This window comes from Triplophysa rosa, linkage group LG22, assembly GCF_024868665.1.
Source record: "Triplophysa rosa linkage group LG22, Trosa_1v2, whole genome shotgun sequence".
NCBI lineage: Eukaryota > Metazoa > Chordata > Actinopteri > Cypriniformes > Nemacheilidae > Triplophysa > Triplophysa rosa.
The window spans coordinates 14868861-14892280 of NC_079911.1; the positions used below are offsets into that span (position 1 = coordinate 14868861).

At 38.8% G+C, this 23420-nt stretch overlaps 1 protein-coding gene across 5 annotated transcripts in view; it reads right to left on the reverse strand.

The window, feature by feature from the left end:
• cux1a (cut-like homeobox 1a) overlaps positions 1 to 23420 on the reverse strand; it is a 107920-nt gene that overhangs the window by 56775 nt on the left and 27725 nt on the right. For all 5 annotated transcript variants that reach the window (XM_057321378.1, XM_057321381.1, XM_057321380.1 and 2 more), the window contains exon 3: positions 5806 to 5853. In XM_057321378.1, the coding sequence (XP_057177361.1) occupies positions 5806 to 5853 (48 nt within the window). The remainder of the gene's footprint in view (positions 1 to 5805; positions 5854 to 23420) is intronic.

Genomic DNA, 23420 nt, shown 5'->3' on the forward strand with positions numbered 1-23420 from the left:
GACTTTAATTCAGCCTACAAAGCAAATAGCCAGATATCCATCAAAATATGATGGCATTATTATCTGTAATGTCCAAGAGGAGGTAACCGCAAAGGCTGATAACCAGATTCACAAAACAGGCGTCAAGGTCTAATCTCTCATGGGGAGCTTAGCTTGTTTGTCTGCATACACAGACTTAGCAACACGGTTTAATGTTCTCTGATTCATCAAGCTCCGAGCATATGAGTCTATCATCTGATCCAAAGTAATTTATAAGCGCTGCCAGCCCCACTCCAAGACTTCTCTCTCCTCATCGCTCGGCCATGTTGAGCCTCAGCAGACTCTGGCCAGCTAAAATTAGTGCACAATTACGTCAAATCAGCACTGACTTCCAAATTTGTAGAACTTCAACGGCCCTCTGTAAACGGCTGCCGGAGTGATGAGCTCTCCTTACAGAGATCTTTCCTGGCAGGTCGACTTATACACTCTCTCTGTCAGACTGTCGAATTTCCCACTTTGTAATGACGTTTATTCATTATCATAATGAAGCTTGAGATAAGGCCTTTTTTACAGACACAAGAACATTGAAAATACTGTATTACGAATCTGAGCCAGTGCATACAGGTTCAGAGAGAAAGTGGTTTAAAACAACAACAAAAAATGATTTGCTTACCTCTTATGTCATTTTGAAAATGACTTTCTTATAGACAACACAAATAAAAACATTATGAAGAATACAACTGGTTGCTCTTTTCCATGCAAACTGAATACACAGTGAAAAAAGATGCATCGTTGATGTGGTCTACAAGACAGAAGATATATTCTTCTGAAGTCATACGATCGCTCTGGGAAAGGAAGAGACTGAAATTCTTGATTCTGACTGATAATCTTCCCCTCCAGTGAACTACTGCGATTGGATCGCCGAGTCAGTAAGAACCAGAAAAGTCAGATTCATAAACAAATGATTCAAACCAGTTTTGTAAACTAGAACACTTCGATTGATTGAAAATATTGGACAGTGAAACAATTCATTTGCAACTTCTGTCATGAAGTCTCATTAAAGCACAGAGGAGAGCAAAGGCAGATTTTTGGTAAAAAAAAAACTTAGAGATAGTTCACCCAAAAAAGCAGTCATTTTTTATTCGTTCTCGTGTCATTCAAAACCTTTTTTCCCTCTTTCTTCTGTGGAAAACAAAAGAAGATATTTTGAGAAATGTGTCAGTGGATATGTGTCCATAAAATGGAAGGGGGGCAATGTTGTTTGGTCACCAAGCGTTCTTAAAAATATTTTCTTTTGTGTTCTGCAGGAGAAAAAGTCATACAGGTTCGGAATGAGGGTAAGTAAATGATTTTTTGGGGTACACTATCCCTTTAAATTTCAGTCTGCTCCACACGAAAAGATAACATACAGCTTTAGTATACTTCAAAATACTGTAAAATACAGATAGCAAGTCGTTTAAACTGCTTTTATGGTGTTTTTTCTTTCTTTTTTACGAAAAAAATTGTATTTTTCATTTATTGTACAAGGCACAGAAAACAGAGCAATCAGATCAAAATTTCTCCTATAGAGTTCAACGAAAAAGTCACACAGACTTGAAACTACACAATGTTTGCATCAATAATTTCTAAAAGTTTATAGAAAGAAAAGATTAGGAGGCTACCGTACACCTACTCTTCTCGAAACATCAGTAACATGTGGCCTAGTGCCTTCGGGGTAAATTTAAAAAAATGAGAGAGAAAACCTCTTTACGTTAAAATACAGTGACCCCCACCCCCTCTCTGATTTACACTCGCATGCGTTTGCAGCCCCAAACCGGGCCTCAGCCGCGTGCTATGTACAGCTCCCTATTGTACTCTCATTTCCTGACAGGAAAAGAGGAGGCACTCTCTCTCTCTCGAATGCAAAGAGTTACATGTGGCAAGGACTCAGCGCTGACCCGAGAGATCTGCATCAGCCCGACTCCGACGTGCTATTTTAACAAACCCACCGTTGCAGGAAAACGGAAGATAAAAATTAAACAGAAAACGCATTCGACCATTACAAATGGTCGTATTCTCTCATTGGCCTGTCTGCCATTATGAATTATACATGCACTCCATCTTTTTTGTTTTAAGTCAGCGCTGTAAAATTTGAGTCTCTTTGTCTATTTTAAGATTTAATGGACGGTCAGACTGACAAGACAAAAACACGAGTAGTGCATCCCTGCGGCCAATTATCGTCAAATAGCTGACGTCTGAGAAAAATGCTGAATAAAATAGATTTCTGGTCAGGACAGCCAGACTGTTTTTGTCTACCGCCTCCCCTCCCTCAACACTGTCAATAAAGAAAATATTTCACGACCAAAATAATAGACGGTTTTGCTGTTAAGAGTGGTGGGACGGGGATTTATTTTTAACCGAGCTGTGATTTGAAATGGGCCGACCACCTCAGTTAATAATAGGCCAGTCGTCGAGAACACAGCTTCCGAAACCACAATGAGCTATAATGGAGCAGTTAGACAGCCGTGCCAGCTCATGAGAGGAGAACAGGGAGCCACTACTCACAGCCTTCACTTCATCAAAGTTACATACGGCACGGTAGAGACGCGTCTCGCAGAGCTTTGAGCCCCTCAACAGCCTCTTAACACAAGGTGCTGCTGAAGGCCATCTAGCGCTGCATTAGAAATACTCTTTTACAGTTGCTGAAAGCTTTTTAGAGAAAAATAATGTAGATGTACTTTTGGTGGCCAATGTATTTGGAAACTTTTGGATACTTTGGTCATACTTTATCAAAGAAAAGCTTGACCTTTTCTCATACAGAAATAACATGATTTGTCAAATTTGTGGTTAGTCTCAAGGTCAATTTTAGCAGGTGCATGAAGTCAGTATCCCTCAACTGTGACCACATGTATGGCCAGATATGTTCTTCACATCACAAAGTTGTTTCAAAGCTTACTGTTGACACATTAAGCAAAATGTTTAATGATTTTTCATTTGTAAGTCATTAATTTGGCAAGAAATAGCAATAGAATATAAAACATTACATGACTACATTGCATCTCCTCACCTCAAGGTTGACCCAAAGTTGACCCATAAGTAAAAAATGGTCATCTTTTATTTACGCTTATGTCATTTTAAACCATTATGGTTTACTTTCTCCTGTGGAACACAAAAGAAGATATTTTAAGAAATGCCTCAGTGGTTTTGTGTCCATACAATGGATGGAAGTCAACAGGGGTTCAATGTTGTTTGGTTACCAACATTCTTCAAAATATCTTCTTTTGTGTTCTACAGAAGAAAGTACTTCATACAGGTTTAGAATGACATGAGGGTGAGTAAATGATGTACATTTTCATTTTTGGGTGAAGTATCCCCATAAATAAATATCATCCCCAATAGAATTCCCTTCAGAAATGTAGAAACAAATTAGGTCCTGCAGTCCCAACAATGATAAAACACACCTGAACCAGCTAATCAATATTCTATAAAATGGCATACGCAAAGCACTACGGTATTCCAGTTTGCAGGGCGATGCCACACTTCTCTAGCCCCTGTAGTAAGAATTTTGTGGTTGCCAGGGTGGGCTGAAATCATTATTGGCTGAGCCAAATCCTGTGGAGCCAGACACCATACAAACAGCTAAAGAGGTTAGTTTTAAAACAATCTAGTAGTTAAATACCTTACAGACCATAAATACAATCACGTGAAAGGCCTGTTGTTTCAAAGTACAGCAATTTTAGAGTTTACAGGTATCTTTTCAGAGATCATTTAACGTTATTAGTAATCCAACGCAGAATGCAGGAAACACTTCATAGTTCACATACTTCAGTTGGCTGGTAACTAAAGAGATTGAGAAACATTTACAGTAAGTTATTCAGTGCGGCATAATGAAACCCAATCAAACCGTCTGAAATCATGTCACGGTACAACTAATTGACTGAATTACCAAGGAACATTAACTTTGACTCCTTTTGCAAAACATAGCATCCGACTAATATAGGCCTTATAATATAATTAACTTAAAAATAGGAACGTTTTAAAGTATTAGTCACAAAAATCATGAAACACGTTTTGTTATTATGATATTTAGAGTGTGGGCTGCAGATACTGAAGCGTCTGAATATTTGGATGCTGTCATATCGAATGGTTATGCACATTACTTCTGGAACACAGCACCATGTCCCAGTTCTCAGCGTTTAGTGATGGCCACTAAGACAGATGTCAAAGAATACTTTCGTATTCACACACTTATTGGTGTAGTTATAATTAAAAACTATTCAAGACCGGAAACAAGCACATTATCTGTCGAATCTATTACACAAATCTTTCTGAACTTTAACAAACTTAACAGGACAGTTCACCCTAAAAAAAATCAACATTTATGCACCCGCATGTCATTCTAAACCTGTCTGACTTGCTTTCTTCTGCGGAACACAAAAGAAGATTTTTTTTAAAATGTCGGTAACCAAACACAACTGGCCCCCATTGACTTCCATTGCATGGACACAAAACCACCGAGACATTCCTCTAAATATCTTCTTTTAACATAGGTTAACCAGAAACAAATCTATGAGATTTGAAGTCCATCATTCTGGCTCTGCCTAGACTTACAAGACACCATGGAGTGAAACATCATTAAGATTTCACTCCCATCCGACAGAAGGAAATAAAAAAGGGCGAGAATGTATCAAAACTGTCTGATATGATGATGACAGACTATAGTGGGTTTTAAGGGGATTTGCTGTACAGAAGCAGACATCGAAAATAACAAGAAAACAAACCATCACGACAACAGCACTGTTCTGAAATGTTCAGCCCATAGAGACTATAATCAGACCTGAGATGACCATCTTATGCTACATGAGTGGATAAAGCTATAGTTTGCCCATCCCTTACCAGGAATGCTGTGAGATTAATTGGTGTCATACAGGCTGTAGGTAAAGCTTTGAGGAGGGTGTAGTTTAGCTCATTTACTGATAACTGATCTGTGCTGGCATGCTTTAGGATTTAAAATCCATCGACTGGTTTCCATCCTTCCTCCCTATACAAAACCAGTCTCACCATCCAACTGTCATTGTGTTTTACCTGTATTAGTAATAAAGTCTACTGTACTGATATGGGTTAGCTCTCTCCCATCTGAACTCAATATGAACTCCATAATATATAGTACAAGAAGGTACTGGCACCTATAATCTCAAGACTAGAAAGATGTTCCTGGTTTTGTTCTCTTGAAGGGATAGTTTTAGAACACAAAAGAAGTTATTCTGAAGAACATCATTGAGACATTTCGTAAAAAATCTTTTGTGTTCCACAGAAGAAAGAATTTCACTTCATCTCATAAGCATGTTTTTTGACAGGTTTAGATTGAAGAGGAAAAATTCAGAAACAATTGGAAGTAAACTTTCATTTTAGAAAAGCACCGCACCGCAAATACAGAGCAACAAAGGCAACATCTGCACAAACCAAAGAAGTACAATTATTTACATATAAATTCACCCTTATTTTTCATTCTGGAGTCATGAAAAAGAATCAATTATGCAATATACTGCGTAACTATTTTTGAAGTTGACATTATGGTTCACCTGAGATGTTTTCATGACACAGTAAAGGTTCTGATAGGTTCATATCAATGTATTGGTTTCGGGGTCTTTAAAGCGCCAACACATGGCTATAAGAGAATAAAAACTTGAGTTCTTCCTGGCACTAAAAAAGTTCTCCAATGACATCAGGTCGTAAAACATTTTATCGATCGAATTGAACCTTCATTTTGTAAGTGTAAGGTCGTAAATACAAGTAGGTCTACTGTAGTACATAAGATATAAAAAAGGGTTTAGGAACAGAACTCACCTCTGCTTGGAAGCCCTTCAGCAATGGAGCTATCTGTTTACGCAAATCCTGCAACAAAGAAAATCAGACAGGGAAGAAAAAATTAATTTACAGAACAATTCACACTATATATGTGACAGCGTATGAAATGAACAGAAATACTGTCAATGGTATTCAGCATTTATTTTTGATCTACAGCATGTGTGAAACAGGATATTTAAAACAGACAGGAGACGTCTGATCACAGATGGAGGAAAAGCTGTGGAAAAAAAACACGAAATGTATTCAAATGGATATCTTAATTTATCAAATGTCCCAGGGCTGGTTCTGTTCTCTTTGAAAGAAAAAAGCAAGTGCACGCATATGTGCACGCACGCACATTTCCTCTGAATATTCGCTCGCAAAGAATATCACCTTGACTATGTGCAAAGGACAGTGTGTGCTCTAAAATGAGTGTGTATGTTTCTATTTGTGCTCTGTCTCCTGATATACCCTCGTTTTTTCCCTTGTATGAATTCTCCATGACTCAGTCCTCTCTACTTAAAAAACTGCTCATGCAAAAACAGAGCGAACAAAAAGCCAAAGCGCATGCACGCATGCATATATACGCGCTACATCCTAGCGACAAACTTCACTATTTCATGGACAGATTTGCAGCCGTATTTATTACTGTATCATTGTCATAAAGTTACAGATGAATGTGCTGCTTTTCTCCTCAGGTTTCTAAGTGATATGAAATTTTGATCACAAAGGGAATAAAGACCCATATAAAGTACCCCACATAACAAACCACGTCTTTGTTAGGGGTTGGGATCGCACCTCCCTCCTCTCATGGGCCCTTACAGTCGAGTAATTTTGATGCTGTGGTATTAAAGTATATCAGATTAAGATGAACATCAATGCCCCTTTCATTTGAACATAGGGTGGGTGTTTCAACATGAAATGACATTACACATGGCTGTGAATAAATCTCCTGGTCGGACAAAAAGCCCTCACATTAAAAGTCTGTATAGGAATGCCTACCACGCACAAACGCATTACAGAGCGCTGGGGTTGAATAAAACAGCGCCCTGAGTGCTGTAATCACCAGGACGCAGGCTATTACGCCACTGCGGCATTAAGATATATACACTATTACCGAAGCTGCTCGCATTTCATTAGAAGTGTAGGAGTCACCGTAGTAGAGGTATTGAATAAAAGGAGCAGAACAGAATTGGGCTGTGGAGAAAACGTGGGCAAAAACAAACATGGCAGTAAACAAAATGGTCGGCATTTGTCAACAAATTATACAATACCAGTAAAAAGTGTATACACTGAACTGTCTCATGATCTTAAAGGGACAGTTCACCCAAAAATGAAAATTCTGTCATCATTTACTCATCCTCTTGTCATTTCAAATCTGTATGACTTTCTTTTGCAGAACATAAAAGATATTTTGAACGATGTTGGTAACCGAACTATCGATTTGCATTGGTTTTGTGTTCATACAATAGAAGTCAATGGGTACCGCCACTGTAGAAGAAAGAAAGTCATAAATGTTTGAAATGACTAAATGATGACAGAATTGAACTTTGGGGTGAACTTTGCTTTTAAAAATGAAAGAATAATTTTATAAGTAAAAGTTTTCAGACTGATGCCTTTGTGCCCGTGTCATTCCCCCAATTTTAAAATTTGCTAATGTGATCGCGAATAAAACTACATTCCCAGATAAACATGTTTGTTTGTTTTCACAGATTTAGGATCAAAATTGGATCTGGACGAACCAAAGATCTAAAATGATTTATAGTTCAGTTTTATTTACACATAATTGTGGCACCATGAAAGAAACATGTTATTGAAGTCGACTCTATGGGTCACCGGAGAAGACTTCTAAAATATTTCTTGATGGCAGGTTGATAAGACAACAGTAGACGTGATTCCCACCACCGCCTGCATGTAGTAAGAGTAAGAGAGAGCTGGCAGAGAGCAGACAGTAGTGGTGGTGGGTAGAGTTGACCCCGCTGCACTCTCCATCTTCCCAGAGCGAGCAGCTGGGCCTCCGTTCCCTCTCTCCCGTCCGCACTGGCTACTGTACAGCTGACATTTATGTAAGCGCCGCACCAGAGGGGCCCACGTGACCGAGAGGAAACATCTCTCAACATCTGGTTTCAACATAATACTCACGGCCTGGCCAAAAGAGAGTTCCCCTGCCCTCCTTGAGCACGACTCCTGCTATTCCTTCAACACGTCAATCTCTGCAGATGCAATCAGCCTGCGTTTGTTCGCCGAGAGTGCAGTGCATAAAAATACATTCGTATTGTGAACGAATGGAGAATAGGCTCTGCAATAAAAGTAAATCTCCAGGAACGGGGCCAAGTTTGAGCATGTGCAAGTCGTTGTTAAGTCTACAGGGTGGTGGAAGGTGGAAATGCAATCTGTTGGACTACTGGCACGAGAAGAGACTGGGAGGTCAAAATATAACTTGGTGAAAAATAGTACCATGAGAAGGGCTCTGAACAGCTTAATAGGTAAAACTGAAAGAGAAAACTATACTGATAAACTGTGCCTTTTGAGGTTGAATTCCAAGGACATATTTTGTAAAAAAAAGATTTTTATTTATTTATATATCCAGTATGTACAAATGTGTTCCTGTAGCTCAATCGACAAAGCTTTGCATTTGCAGTGCAAAGGTCATGGTTTCGTTTCCCAGGAACATCAAAGCACAAAGCGATAAAACATAAACCTTCAATGCACTGCGAATTGCAAAAATGTGTCAGAAATAAGTTGTTTGACCCCTGGAATTAAATTTCAGGACATTTTTTTCCAAAACACTGGTTAAAGGGATAGTTCACCAAAAGATGAAAGTTGTGTCATCACCCTCTTGTCATTTCAAACACGTATGACTTTCTTTCTTCTGCGGAACACAAAAGAAGATATTTTAAAGAATGATGGTAACCAAACAACAGCAGTACCCATTGACTTGCATTGGTTTTGTGTCCATACAATAAATTGAATATGGGTAAAAAATATCTTCATTTGTGTTCTGCAGAAGAAAGTCAGTCATACAGGTTTGAAATGACAAGTAAGTCATTTTCATTTTTGAGTGAAATATCACTTTAATGTTTACTCTGGCATTATGTATGTTATGGTAATATATATAATATCAACATCAGTAAGCAGTCCCAGTATAAACGCATCCTTCCTGTGTTGTCCCACATAAAAATCCACCTTAAGTCTCCGCCAGCTGCCCTCCTCCAGCGCCATACATCTTTAAAGCAGCCAGTTACACATGCACCCTGAACCAGCCTGGTGAATTATTTACCATCATCTTAAGCCTCTGTATTCCTCCTCCTACTTGCTCCATTATACCACATCACATGCCAGCCGCCCCTTCCACGCTGGCATCTGGCACTGGGATGGTACAGTATTGCCTTGTGGGAGTCATGCCAGGCCTGTTTGAAGCTGATGGTGTCTGCAGTAATACCATCTAAACTCAGAATTAAGCAGTTTGGTTTAATCATGTCTGACTAACGTCTGCGTTTCTATTTTGGTACACATCTGGAGTATTCGATCACAAAAACGCGTTCATGCCTCTACTGTACTCATATATGTATGAGGCTCATAAATCTGCATGCTTTTGTCACATTTTCGACATTGATTTTATTCAGTTTGTCGGATCTGTAAAATAAAGCTTACAAGAAAACACTTTTTTGTGCTGAAAGAATGATTAAATTAGCTAATATTTTACATTTACACTTTTAGAATATTTCATACTTAAAAATAAATAAATAAACTAACAGAGAAGGGGTGGAAATATGTACAGTTCAACTATGACACACCGGATTTTATATTCATAATGTTTCAAGTGAAGTGGTCTGGTTCGATTCTCAGGGAACACATGTACTGATAAAAATGATACGTATAACTTGTAAGTTGCTTTGTGTAAATGTGTCAGCCAAATGCATAAATGTTCCCATATGATGCATAACCGAAGCTTTATTGTACTGCTTTGTATATAACACTGGTAAAATAAAGATAAAAAGCGATTTAATATGCGGGCCAGAGAATCTAGTTTTGTATTTGGGAATAGTGGCTTCTGGAAAATGGCCTCTTCTGTTAAGTCGTAAATCTCGCTAAATCCAGCACTGGAAATGGTGGAACAGGAAAGCACATGGTATCGTTTGTTCACTGGATGTCTTCTTGTGTCCCTCCCTGCCTTCTGGATGTAGAATCTTCATTCAACAAAGTCTAAGAGCATCACCCCGCTCATTATTCATAGGTACACACAGACACACACGCACACACGGACACACAATCATGCATAGAGAGCAGAGGGCTGCCATGATGGATGAGAAGAGACTTCGCTGATAAGAGCAAGGCTTTTTTTGCCTCCATTATAAAAGAACACACAAACACACATGCAAACATTCGACAGGAAACAGAACTGTGGCATTTTACCAGAAGTGTCTGATAGCGAAACGCATTGTCAGCTTGTGTACCGTAATCCATAATATTAGATAGTTCCAGGTCTCTTATAGGAATGGTTCACCTTCAAAATGATAATTCTATCATCATTTACTCACCCTGTTGTCATTTTAAACCTGTGTGCTTTTCTTTCTTTTGCAAAACCCAAAATAAGATGTTTTGAAGAATGTTGGCAACTAAAAACTGTCGGTCCCTATTGGCTTCCATTGTATGGACACAAAACCAATGCAAGTCAATAGGGACCAACGGGTTTCTGTTAGCAACATTTTTCTAAATATCTTCTTTTGTGTTCTGCAAAAGAAAGAAAGTCACACAGGTTTGAAATGACAAAAAACAACATTTGAGCATTAATTTACTGGTTAAAAACAATCTAAGCCTGCTAATCTAAGCCTGCAAACTATGTCTGATTCTTAAAAACTGTTGTACCACACCTCACCTCAATAAAGCTATTCATTCGAGTTGTGAGTTCAAACGTTAAGACTGAGCAATATTAATAATGATTCGTGTTAACAAACACCAAAAATAAAAGAATGCATACAAAACAAAAACAAGCGTCTATGCTTTGTGAATTCATGCTCACCTATAGCTCCCAAGCATATCTGTCATTTTGAGTGTTTGTGTGTCTATGTGTGGGTGCGTGTGCCTGTGTTTGCGTCTCTGTGTGCGCAGCTGTGCACGCACATCTACGTGTGGGCGTGCCTGAGTCCTTTATTCCGTGCTCCCACACCCTTAAGGTCACAGTCAATTAAAGCAGACGGAAAACAGACAGAATGCATTCAGCTCCTTTGCAGCTACACCTTAAAACTTACACGCTCTCTCAAGCACACATACTCACAAGAGGGAACCATACGCCATGTAACCGCAAGACGACGGGACATTACAGTAGGAGAAAATGAAAAACACTGGCAAAATGGACTGCGGATGGGGGTGGGGGGCCCCGACCGGCCCCCACGCCGTTGAATGCCCCCAGACGCTGATCTGGTAATGAGGTCACGGGACTGTCAGACAGACCCCCAAACAAAGACACTGTGATCTAGGGCCGGCCTATCTCTCAGACACATGCACTGTTGATGGAGGTTATCAATCACACACTCACACACACACACACATTCCTTTAATAATACTCTTCACCAATCCCAACAATGCGTATTTATTTTTATTTTAAGGGATGGTTCACCCAAAAAAGTAAATTCTGTGTGTTTGTTCAGCATGACATACATTTTTCTATGCAACACTGAAGAAATTCAATCTACTTTTATCCACTCTTTCCATAAAATTATAATGAATTTGATTCGGAGGTTTCCAGTCTCAAAAGCGACACAAAAATCAAAAGAACAATTTCTTTATCGGACATCATAGAAGTCCATGGTTCGTGTGTCATAAGAGACAATTTTTTGGTGGTTTTGTGTTTGTCTTTTGGATCTTGTAGTCAACTTAACTTTGACACATAGTACATTTTTTTTAAACAAATTTTGTTACAATATACACTATCGTTCAAAAGTTCAGGCAGGTTTCATTGGTTGTCAATATTTTTTAACATATTGTAATGATAGTAAACCAGAATAACAATTTCTAGAAATATTCTCCTGGCCTTTTATCAGCCAACTTTTATGTGGTTCACCCCGAGATGATTTTGAAAAAATATTAAAGGGGTTCTTATGCATGCTGGGCTCTTATGGACATTTTTTCTCCAACATTCAGTCAAGGTCATTAAATACAATTTTAGTTTTATAATTAAAGAAACTATTATGATTGATTGTCTACAAAACTTATTTAAAACACTAAAGCATATGCCTTCATATTAAAATATAAAGCCAAGAGAAACATTTCACTCAAGGGACTGTTTCTGTGTAGGTGAATATAAGGTGAATAAACAAACAAAACAAAATTTGATCCTGATAAACACAAGTCGAAATACAGAATTAATACTGTACAAATGATTCTTGACATTCATATCTAAATGAATTTGAACATTTTTATCTTAAAACATCACAGAATTGTTTCACAAAAGCGTGCTACACGCCAGGCCGTCGCAGAGGAAGTACAGCAAAGGGTTAACGCAAAGAAAGCTGGAAAATAGAACTTTTCTTTGGCAATTAGTTCTGATGAGCAGGTTTGTTAGGCAGCAGCTATTGAAGCTCTATTTATAGAGATTGCTCCAGGAGAAAAACCTGAGATGCGGCCATGCAGATCAGAGGGAGAGGGGGATGAAAGAAGGGAAATGAAAGAGGAAAGGGGGATGGTGAAAAAAGTGAGAAAGACATGGCCTTCTGCCTCAAAGGAATGCAGGGCAGCTTCTATCTGATGATGAAATGGTGTTGTAGCGAATGAGCGGACGTCTGCCCGACCCCTTGTCCGTGAGACGGTTTGTTTGCATTTTTCGCAACTTTATATCACCCCAAAAGTGTCAAAAGGCCAGTTTGCACTCACAGACACACAGTTTAGAGCCGAACATGAGGCCATTAATTAAGCAAGCATCTGTGGACTCGATTATTTATTCAGACCAAACATCAAGCTCGTCTTCGGTCAAAAATAAATAAATAAAGTGCCTTCCAGATATCCGTCTCGGGCTTTTTCCATTCAGGGTGCATAATTGTCAGCATTCCTCTTAAGTGCATATTCCATGGAAACAGCCCCCCTCCGTTCGTCTGAGCCTTGTGAAAACTTTAAATAGTGTTTTATGTTGCGCGATTATTTCTGCCTTGTAATTCTGTCAGAGGGTGGAGGGGGTCTCGGGCTCTGAAAATTACCTCAAATAAAACATGTGGTGGGAGTCGGCTGATGCAAGTGTCTCGCGCAAACACAAAGACATTTTCGAAGATGCATAAAAGAGAAATGAATGTAAACGGAGGACAAACGGGCAGGGTAGTAATTTTGAAAGATTTTGGTAGATTTAACCAAATTGGGTAAAAGAAGAGAGGTGGCGAGACTTAAAGGAACAGTCTAAGCAACAAAAAAAAAAGTACTCATCTTTATGTTGTGTGTGACTTTCTTCAATGGAACACAAAAGAACGGTTAAATACCTTGAGAGCTAATGGATGTTTACCATACAATTATAGTCAATGGGGACTGGAGCTTTTTAAAAGAAAACAAAAGCATGCAAATAAATAACAGTAATCCAAAACTTTTAAAGCCATAAAATAAATATATAAAAGGCTTTTATACCGCTTCAGATGACTAGGAATGTGCTACAAGATTATTTTGAAGCTTGAAAGTCCCAGTCCCCATTCACTTTCATTATATCCAAAAAGTGGCCTTCAAATGTTCACGCTTCGTCTTTAACTGAAAAAAGTCAGTCCCACATGCTTGAAACAACAGGAGGGTGGATCGTTCAGCAAAAAAGCAGCAATGTCCATCGTACGCCAAGACTATAAATATACACACACAACAATTTGTTACAGCTGAGAAGACATCTGTTTCACAGTATCTGGACTGCGAGCATGAACTACACTTGCTATTTAATATAAAACATCAATTTACTGGATAGGTTTTCAAGCCTTACTGATTCGAGATCAGTATTAAGATTGAGGGACAGAACTGCAGAGACTGCCAGCCCCGCTCCCTCAAGAGAATCACACAGCCCACAAATCAGTTTAATGTTTCACTGACAGCCATGGCTGTTCACAGGAGGGACCGCAACTGTGCGAAACCCCCCTCCCGCCGCACTGGTGAATAAAGTGAAACCGAAATGTTTTCTCCACAGACATTCAGACTGAAAGAAAGAACGAACGATATATTACTGCTGGAGGAAAAGCAATGCACAGATAAAGACTTTATCTTTCTGAAGAGACTGTTAGCATGAGCTTGCTAAAGGAATACACTCATGTCATTACGAACCTGTGTGACTTTCTTCTGCAGGATACAAAAGAAGATATTTTGGAAACCAACATCATAAGAATCTATTGACGTCCATTGAACAAAAACAAAACCATTTCTCAAAATATCATCTTTTTTACACAGAATAAAGTGTCATATACAGATTTTGAATGACACGAGAGTGAATAAATGATGACAAAACTTTTATTTTTAGGTGCACCATCCCTTTAAGGAGTGAATGTGACTTTTTTGAGACTTTGTTAGCTCGTAATGTACAAACTTTGCTTAAAGAAACTGTGTTAGCTTTAAAAGAAGTCAAAGTGGAAGCTTGTACATGAGAGACTTTACAAAAAACGTTACAGTTAGCCTGAAAAGGCGAGACTATCTGAGGAAGAGACTGTGAGAGCTTGTAAAGAACAGACTGTGTTAGCTTGCAGAGGAATGGCTGTGCCTGTTTGAAGAGGAGAGTCGGTGTGTGCCTGAAAAATTGAGACTGTGCCTGTATGTGGAGGTCAGCACGCCCCGCTGTAGCAGAGAGAGCACACAGAGCGTAAACACATTAACGTCACTGTGTTGCTGTACGCTCGGCTGCATTCACAGACTCTGACTCATCAGGGCTGGAATGGGAAACAGAGGACACTGGCAAGAGGGAGGCCCAATGTAGTCTCACACACACTCGCAAGTGCCATGTATTTGCCAACATAACTACACAGACACACACATACATATACGTACATACCCACACACAAGCCAGACAGACATGTAACGATTACCAGTTTCACAATAAACCACGACAAAATCATCCAAAGGTAATAACATGCCATACTTTAATTATCATTAAACCGTACCAACTTAACGTTACTAACAGTAAATACAGTCCAGCATCAGCTAAAGTTAGCAACAGTATAACAGAGGCACATTATGAAACGTGGGTTTTGTTCATTTATATCAGGAGTGCAAAATAAACAAGCAAAATAATATGCGATTGATATGAGACATACATATTCATCCTCGTCTGCTCCTGTTTATTTGTGATCGCAGGGCTTTTAGTCCAAAAATGTGCATACTGGGGGAAATATAGATACACTGAAATACGTCTACTTCATATTTCTTTAGACAGACTGATGATTTTAAAGCTCTGTTTAATTCTGTCTGTTTCTTTGGCGATCGCTCTTATGACTGCAGGTGTCTCCTGGGTCCTAAAGCATCCCCAAATTACTCACAACACATGCAGACAGATGATTTTATGATTTAAGTTGCGTTTAGTAAAATAACATGATAAAGACAAAAGATAAAAGTGTATGCATATATATTTACATATACATATATAGGCCTACATACACACGCACATGAACGCACGCACGCATACACTTATTATCTCCGTGGGGACAGTCCATAGGCGTAATGTTTTTTATACTGTACAAACTGTATATTCTATCCCCTGTCCCTAACCCAACCCCTAAACCTCAAGATCATAGAACACTTTTTGCATTTTTAGACTTTTAAAAAATATTGTTCTGTACAATTTATAAGCTGTTGTGCCCATGAGGACCTCAATTTTGGGCCCCACGGTGACACGAGTCCCCATGAGTTGGTGTGCATTCAGGTTTAGGACCCCACCGGGATATACATGCACGCACGCACACACACACGCACATGCACGCACGCGCACACACACACACAGCTGCAGAAAAAAATTAGAGACCATTTCAAAATTATTTTTAGATTTTCTGATTTTTACTGTTTATACTGTAAGTATGTGTCATGTAATATGATAATTTGTTTCATTCTGTGAACTACTAACAATATTTCTTAAAATATGGCTTCTATTTGCAGAAAATGAAAACTGGAGAAACAGGTGAAAATAACAAAAGATGCTCTGCATTTTTCAGACCTAAAATACTGCAAAGAAAACAAGTTCATATTCACTTTTGAGCAATACAACAGTAATATTTGTACATGTATTTAAGAAAAGTTCAAAAATAGTTTTTATGAGATAACCTCGATTCTTATCACAGTTTTTATGTGTCTTGTAATTCTGTCATTCTTTCACATTGCTGTTGAATGACTTTGTCATTCCTGAGGTTTGATTTTGTTGAAATTCAACAGACACTGGACCCGACGCGCTCGAGGCAGACACACACACATCCACGCGAATGCACTTCAGAACAAAACTGTCATCTGGAAAGTATCTGAGACAGCTAAAACCTGAGAATCGATGTCACGTCGTGGTGCGTGGCACTAAAGGTTTACTAGCTGGTTTTACGTACCGTTACAAGCATCACACTTTACACAGTCTTTCATTAGAGGGAGCTGTAAACGTCAACAGCCATTACCTCATCGCTGAGTCACACGGCCTGCATGACATCAGTCAACGCTCTAAGCTGAAGAAAAATAGTTAACTTACACCTTTGTGTGCCCCTTTTCTCTCTATCCCTTGAACTATAAACATGGTTTCTGCAGGTGCAAGCGACCAGCGGTGCTCAGTGGAAATTTTAGCCTCGGTTCGCCCATCGACAGAAACAATATTATCATACACAATAATGGGTTTTCTGTGTTCGGCAAAGCGCAGATTCCATTACAGCTAAAAGCAAACAGTGATGCTGTTGAGTCATGCCTGTTAAGAACTATAAATACAGACCTGCTCTGTGCTAATGGTCTGTAGCCTTGGCACCTCCAACCGCAGGTGGCAGAACGGAGTGACGGGTGAGGGTGGGTGAACCAATGGCAACAATGTCTATACATCTTTCCCTTTCGGTATTGTCACTCAACGGGGATGAAAATATGGAAGCCACACCCAAATAAAGAGATGACAGAAATGATTGTCACATTAGTCAGGGATCCAGATCGGCCACGGCTGTGGTGACCAAAATATCCCATCAGGCCGCAGTGTAAAGCGAACTGCCAAAATGACTGTTTACTGTGCACAATTTAATGGGCCGAGGAAGGAGAAAACGCCAGTTCTATTATGTCACACCCAAAGTTTAAGGACTCCTGAAAGGACGCTGTAGGTCTGCTCCAAAAATGTAGTGTGCTGCCTATGGAGGCAACATTAAGAGTCATTATACAGTAGGAATACTCTGCATGTATGTTGCCTACTTAAGTACCTTACGTGTGCCCAAAGGCAATCCCAGAATGCCTTACTCCCATATGGAGTGCTATTTGTGTTACTGCAATTGTAGAGTGTTCCAATAGTCACTTAAAGGACGAGGTTCCCTAAGGGTTAAGATGCTGTCTTATAAGGGTGTAACAATAGACTAGGCTCACGATTGGATACAATATTACAGTGGATTCATAAAACAGATTTATTTATTTTTTATTTTTTGTTGTACATTCCAGGTTTAATTGAACATTCTGTGTGCAAATAAATTTGTCACTAAAAAAATCTGAATTTTAAAAATTGAAGCTAAACCTATAAGCAAAGGTCACTTATTTTCAGCTCAACCAATAGCACATGATATCAGATATTTACGGCATGGTTTTCAAAAGATTTCACGATACAGTATAATTACAATATCTATTGAATTGTTATTTAAAAAAATGTATGTGTAAATAAGTAATAAAAGTAAATTCATCTTATTCTTTCATCGTTTACTCTTTTTTTTGGCACAATATTAGGGTAGGGAGGTAGAGAAATGTGCTTGCAACCAAAAAACAAAGCAAAAATTTAAAAGAGTGTTGAATAATTTACAATATTTTATCATCGCCCTTTCCAAATCTTGAATGTCCAAATTCGCTGTTTTTCAGGAAATGATTAAATACTGTGTTGTCAAAGTTGACAAGCACTTTTTAATACTTTTTAATCTGTAGATATTTGCAAAACCCAATGACAAAAATAAAGGGTGACTAATAATTATTTTTTGGCAAAAATCACGAAATACAAGGTTTCAGAAGAACAGCAGCGAGATGTACGACATAATATTAAAAGTATTTTTAATATCAGTGTTATTGTCAATATTTACACCTTTACAATAGGTTCAAATCGCCATCACATCACCAAAGAACACAATCTACATTTGCCACGATGTATCATAACACCCTCACTGACTTAGTAGACAGCTGCCTACACAGGCAGCTCACAAAGTTTTGGAACAGAGCTTGAGTGTGTGCATGCACTTCCTTAAGAACCAGTAACCCTATACAGAGAAAGACCTCGGAGATACATTAATCAGTAAAAGTAGGTCTCTGTTAGGACATCTAACACTGGGGACCAGGTGATTGAGACTGGGGCCCTCCAAAGGACAGCCTTCCGGAGGTTAGCCTAAGCCACAGTGATGAAAAGCACAGGATAGGCTGGCCCAGTGTTGAAAAGAGGTAAGTGGATCTAGGGTTAATGATGTCTTTGCATGTGTGCATTTATATACGACGAGCATGTGTGTGTGGTATATGTTTAACTGTGCACATGCTTCTGTGTGTGCGCGCATCTAAGCGTGTCTGACAGCGCAGCCGTTTGCTTGAGAGTGATGGAGGACGACCTGAAATCTGATCGTGCTACCAAGGCCGGTACACTGCCCACCCATGGAGATGAAGACGAGTGTGTGGGTTATCGGGTGTGTGCAGACGCACAACCACAAACAAACACACACACACACACACACACACACACACACACACACACACACACACACACACACACACACACACACACACACACAGAGACAAAATAATATGCAGTTTAGAAACCCTAAGGTTGCGTAAATCCTCGAACAAAGGATATAAGTGTTCTTTGTTTCTCAATGATAATGTAAGTATTCTGCGTATCGGTTAGTATCTGCTATTCTTCTTTCAACGACAGTGTGAATGTAAGTATTTTCTCACCTAAACAATGTCTTGCGATTCTTTCGCAAACAAACAACGCAAACATTGTAAGTAAAGCATTGCAAGAGTATTGATTTACATTAGCGAAGACGATAAACATTACGAACAATAACAGACAACTGAAATCTCTGAAAGTCAAACAAAAACAACCCACTTAACTGATGGAAAAAGCTCATAATCATATACCGTGATCATAGGCGCAATGCACGTCAGACAAATTATGACTTCGTGCTTTCGATGGCCGAATTAACATAACCAAACAGACAAGGGAATTTAGATTCCTGATATATCCGGGCTCTGATCCCAGATCTTCCCAGGCTTTATGGCTGATTTCTGACCACAAGACTGTAGATTGCACTGGTTTGAATGGATCACTGGGGGTTGCAAAGACTCGGCTAACGTGACCAATCTGTTGTCGGCTACGCCGCCTCAAGAAGACAGATTACTCCTCTCCAGGCAGCTCAGGGACAGACGAGCCCCGCAACTCCAGAGGGAGGGTTCCCATTCCGGCTCCAATTCCCATTCCGTGTCCCGTTCCTGTCGGCTCTAATGACCCAACGCAATATCTCAGCACAAAGGGATTCTAAACAAGGTGGAAAAATATATTCAGTTCAAGCCGCACATCTCTTCCAGCGGACCCTCCGCGGACTCGATGTCAGGTTAGGGAACTCACGCAAGCTCAGTGATGCATGCTGATGAGAAGATGCATTAATACTTATGATGTCACAGGAACGGATTCATTGCTTAATATTTTATTTCTATAGTAAAAACCACCGCAGTGGTGACAAACGTGTCTGAATAAACACGAAGTATCAAAGGGATAGTTCACCTAAAAATGATAATTCAGAACCCCACGTGACTTTCTTCAAAGGTACAAGGTACACAACACGAGATATTTATAGCAGAGCACAAATTCGCTCTGCTCCTCTTAAAAAAATCTTATGGCTTCTGAAGACGTGAAAAATAGTGCATGAGTCTTATGTACTGTTATCTAATTTTTTGAGAGTCTGACCACTTTTATCGCATTGTGAACATTAACATTTTTACTTGTTTTCCACTAGAAAAAAATGTGGGTTTGGATCAACATAAAGAGCAAAAAAGAATGACATTTTTTATTTTTAAGTAATCTATGTCAAGACTGGAGTTGCTCTGTGAAATATGGACCAGCGTGATTCATAAACGCACAGTCGTCTGAACATCCAAAAGCATAACACTCATCAAAGTCCAGTGGTGATTATCAGACAGGAAGCCCCGAGGATCAGCCAATCAACTTAGCTTAGAGAGACAGGAAGTGGCACACAGTCAAGCCCCATCAATTTCACTCCAGTCTCATTCCAACTCTGGCTCTCCAGATGGATCAAATCCTACAATGAACCAGTACATTAAACAAGTGCTTCCAACCTCATAAAAAGAGGAATGGGAAGAGAAATTAATCACATGAAAACCAAAAAGTTTTAGCTATTTTATTAGTCTTTATGTAACCGATTTCTTGCATTGAATCAGTTCTACGAAGCTGTCAAGGGGAAATAAAGAGGCACTAACGCTATAACTTCGCCATGAACCTGAAGGCAACGCAGAAACAAGTGTATTCCACACAAGCCTTTAGGAGGTTAGCCTCTCTTCAATGATACCATGTTAAAGCAAATCACCTCTGACAGGACACAGAAGAACTTTAAAAGCATCTCTACCTCCCCAAATTATTTTGATAGGTATTGCGGAAACAGAAAATGTTGAATGTTATTAAAACACAGAAATGCTTGCCTAAAATGCCCTTGGAAAGTTCAAGTTTTGCCACAAAATGACAGAAATGTATCTTTCTAGCTATAGTTTCTGTCCTTCTGAAACCTTGTATCTCCATATTTTGTGATTAGTCACCCTTTATGTTTGTCACTGGATTTTGCAAAAATATAACCAATAAAAAATATTAAAAAGTGTGTGTAAACTTTGACAACACAGTATGCAGTCATTTAAAAAGTACAGTGCTTTTTCCATTTCTTCAAAAACAGCAAATTTAGACATGCGAGATTTCAAAAGGACAGTGATGATATAATAAGTATATGCTTCATTTTTTAATTGATGCATTTAATTATTTAAAGTTGCAATCCATATATTTTGTTGGCTAATATTAAGCAATGAATGTTGAAAACTGTCTCCTTATTTTGCCCTGATTCGCAACTGTAAGCTTATAAAATTGATTTATAATTTGAGTCGTTGGGTAAGATTTCGCCCGAAAACATCAGTTTGACGTCACTTGACGTCAACCCTAATAAAAGACAGGTATGTAACCTGCAATCTTATGTCTTAACAGACAAAGGCAAAACTTACGGAACGCATCTTTAAATGGTCAATTTTATTGTACTTGTGATGTTCCATCAGAAACAAACATATTAGAACCCATTTGCAATTTTTTCCCCCTACAGGCTATGGAAACATAATCTGCCATATCCGAACATAGCGAATGACCCAGGTTTAAAAACCGGATATGTCGACCTAAGACCTCAATGGTTTCTCGCTCCCCGCCCCCACTACAGTGTAAACATCAAAGGCATTTTTCAGTGTGTTACTCATACAATGCTCTCTCTCGCTCGCTCTCTCCCTCCCCTCTCTACCTCTACACGCCGAGATGCATAAACACACATATAAATACGCTGTAACAAATTCAGTCCTTAGTAAATACCCTGACGTCGTGTTAGGAAAGGGACGGCTATAATTAACAGTGTAAGACGCCAGTCTGCCAGCGTGGGCGTCGTGCCAGTGGATCAGCCCTAATTACTGTATTCATTTTGTCAGGACCATTCACTTCACAGCTCTCTCTGACCAGCCCTGGCAGCCAATGAAATCTCTGGACACTCGCATCACAACGTCCAGGGGCCAACCAGCCGTCCCCTTTAAGGCAACATCAAAGCCAGTGAAGGAGCAAAAATCAAAATGGCTGACGCACACACAACAAGCGTAACTGTGGACAAACTCTTGTGAGAGGGCGAGTTTCTGCAACTGAGCAACATTCGCTATGGCCTTCCATGGCAAAAATGAGCCGAAGAAAAAAATGAATGTAAATGTAAACAAGTTAAACATTATGAATATGACAAAAACAATTAATCATGTGAACGTAAGCTTCGAATAAGCGTAAAGTCAAGACATTACTGAATGATTTATCAGTGTATATTATTAAAAAAAATTGTCTTTTGTCACAAAGTATATTACTTAATACATGGACATTATGTTAAATACGTTGTGATTAGGGCTGTCACGATTATTAAATAATCGTCTCATCGCGATTGTTTGACCTCATCGCGATGGTTTCAGATCATCGCAATTATTGGGGAGCTGTAGTGCCTGAATATTGCATATTTTAGTGTATATATTGTAACTAAAGCATGGTAATACTTGTAAAATGTGCCACAACACAATCACTTAAAAAAAAAACTAAAGCATATACCATACAAATTACCTGCAGTACAATTTAATATTATTTAAGCAAATCTCAGTGTGAAAACCAGTCTACCAAAATTTCATTAACATACAAGTAAAATGTTATTGTAGTCTTGCAAGTGAGAAAAAAACAAACTAGAAGCTTTTTTATGACTGATAGTATTTTAATGGTGGCTTCAATTCACACCGACATACACCTGATCAATTTACTTAATTTACAAGTATTTAACGGTTGTATTATTGACAGGTAAAAGCCTAAACCGTAAATATATGATGACCCAATTTTTTCCGATGTATTTCCAAGAAAAAAACATAGTCTTGTATTCAGAACAATATGGTCGTTTCAATCGCTGAATCAAAAATGTATGAGAATTAAATGTCAAAGCTCAAAAACAGACAATTAATCGTCATAATCATCAAAGCCCTAAAACAGACAATTAATCGTCATAATCGCAATGATTTATTAGACAATTAACCGTCAGTCAAATTTCATAATCGTGACAGCCCTAGTTGTGATAATGTTATATTTACTCAGATCCTAAGTTATAAATTGCACAAGCGCTTTAAATCAGAATGGATTTTGATTGACTGTCGATGTTTTTCGCTCATCAACTTGCTTGCTTGCTACATCAAATTCTAACAACTTTTTCTGCCTCTAAACAACTTTGCTTTTGTGGTGACATCACCAAGCCCCTTTTTTAAACAACCCGTCCTCATCTACCCATAATCACTTTTCATGATACAATCAATTCCCAATTGATACAATCAGGCCCCACCCTACAGTTTTTCTCCTTTAACATCCTGTTTCACAAAGAAAACATCACATTACAAAAGTTGAACTGGTTTTGGACGTTCTTTTGTGCTGACTTTACAGAGACTGTATTTTAAAGCAAGTACATTAGCACCGCTTTAAAGGGTTAGCTGGTTAAGTGAGCATCAAACGCTCGGCACATCAAGTTTAAAAGCGCTCTTCAAACCAGCGGTGTTTGCATGTGGCGAAACACTTTCAACAAATATGCAAAAAATTTGATTTTTATCAATGGCACCTAATGCATAAACTCAAACTATGTGATGGCTAAAGGGAGAGAACGAACATGACCTTATGA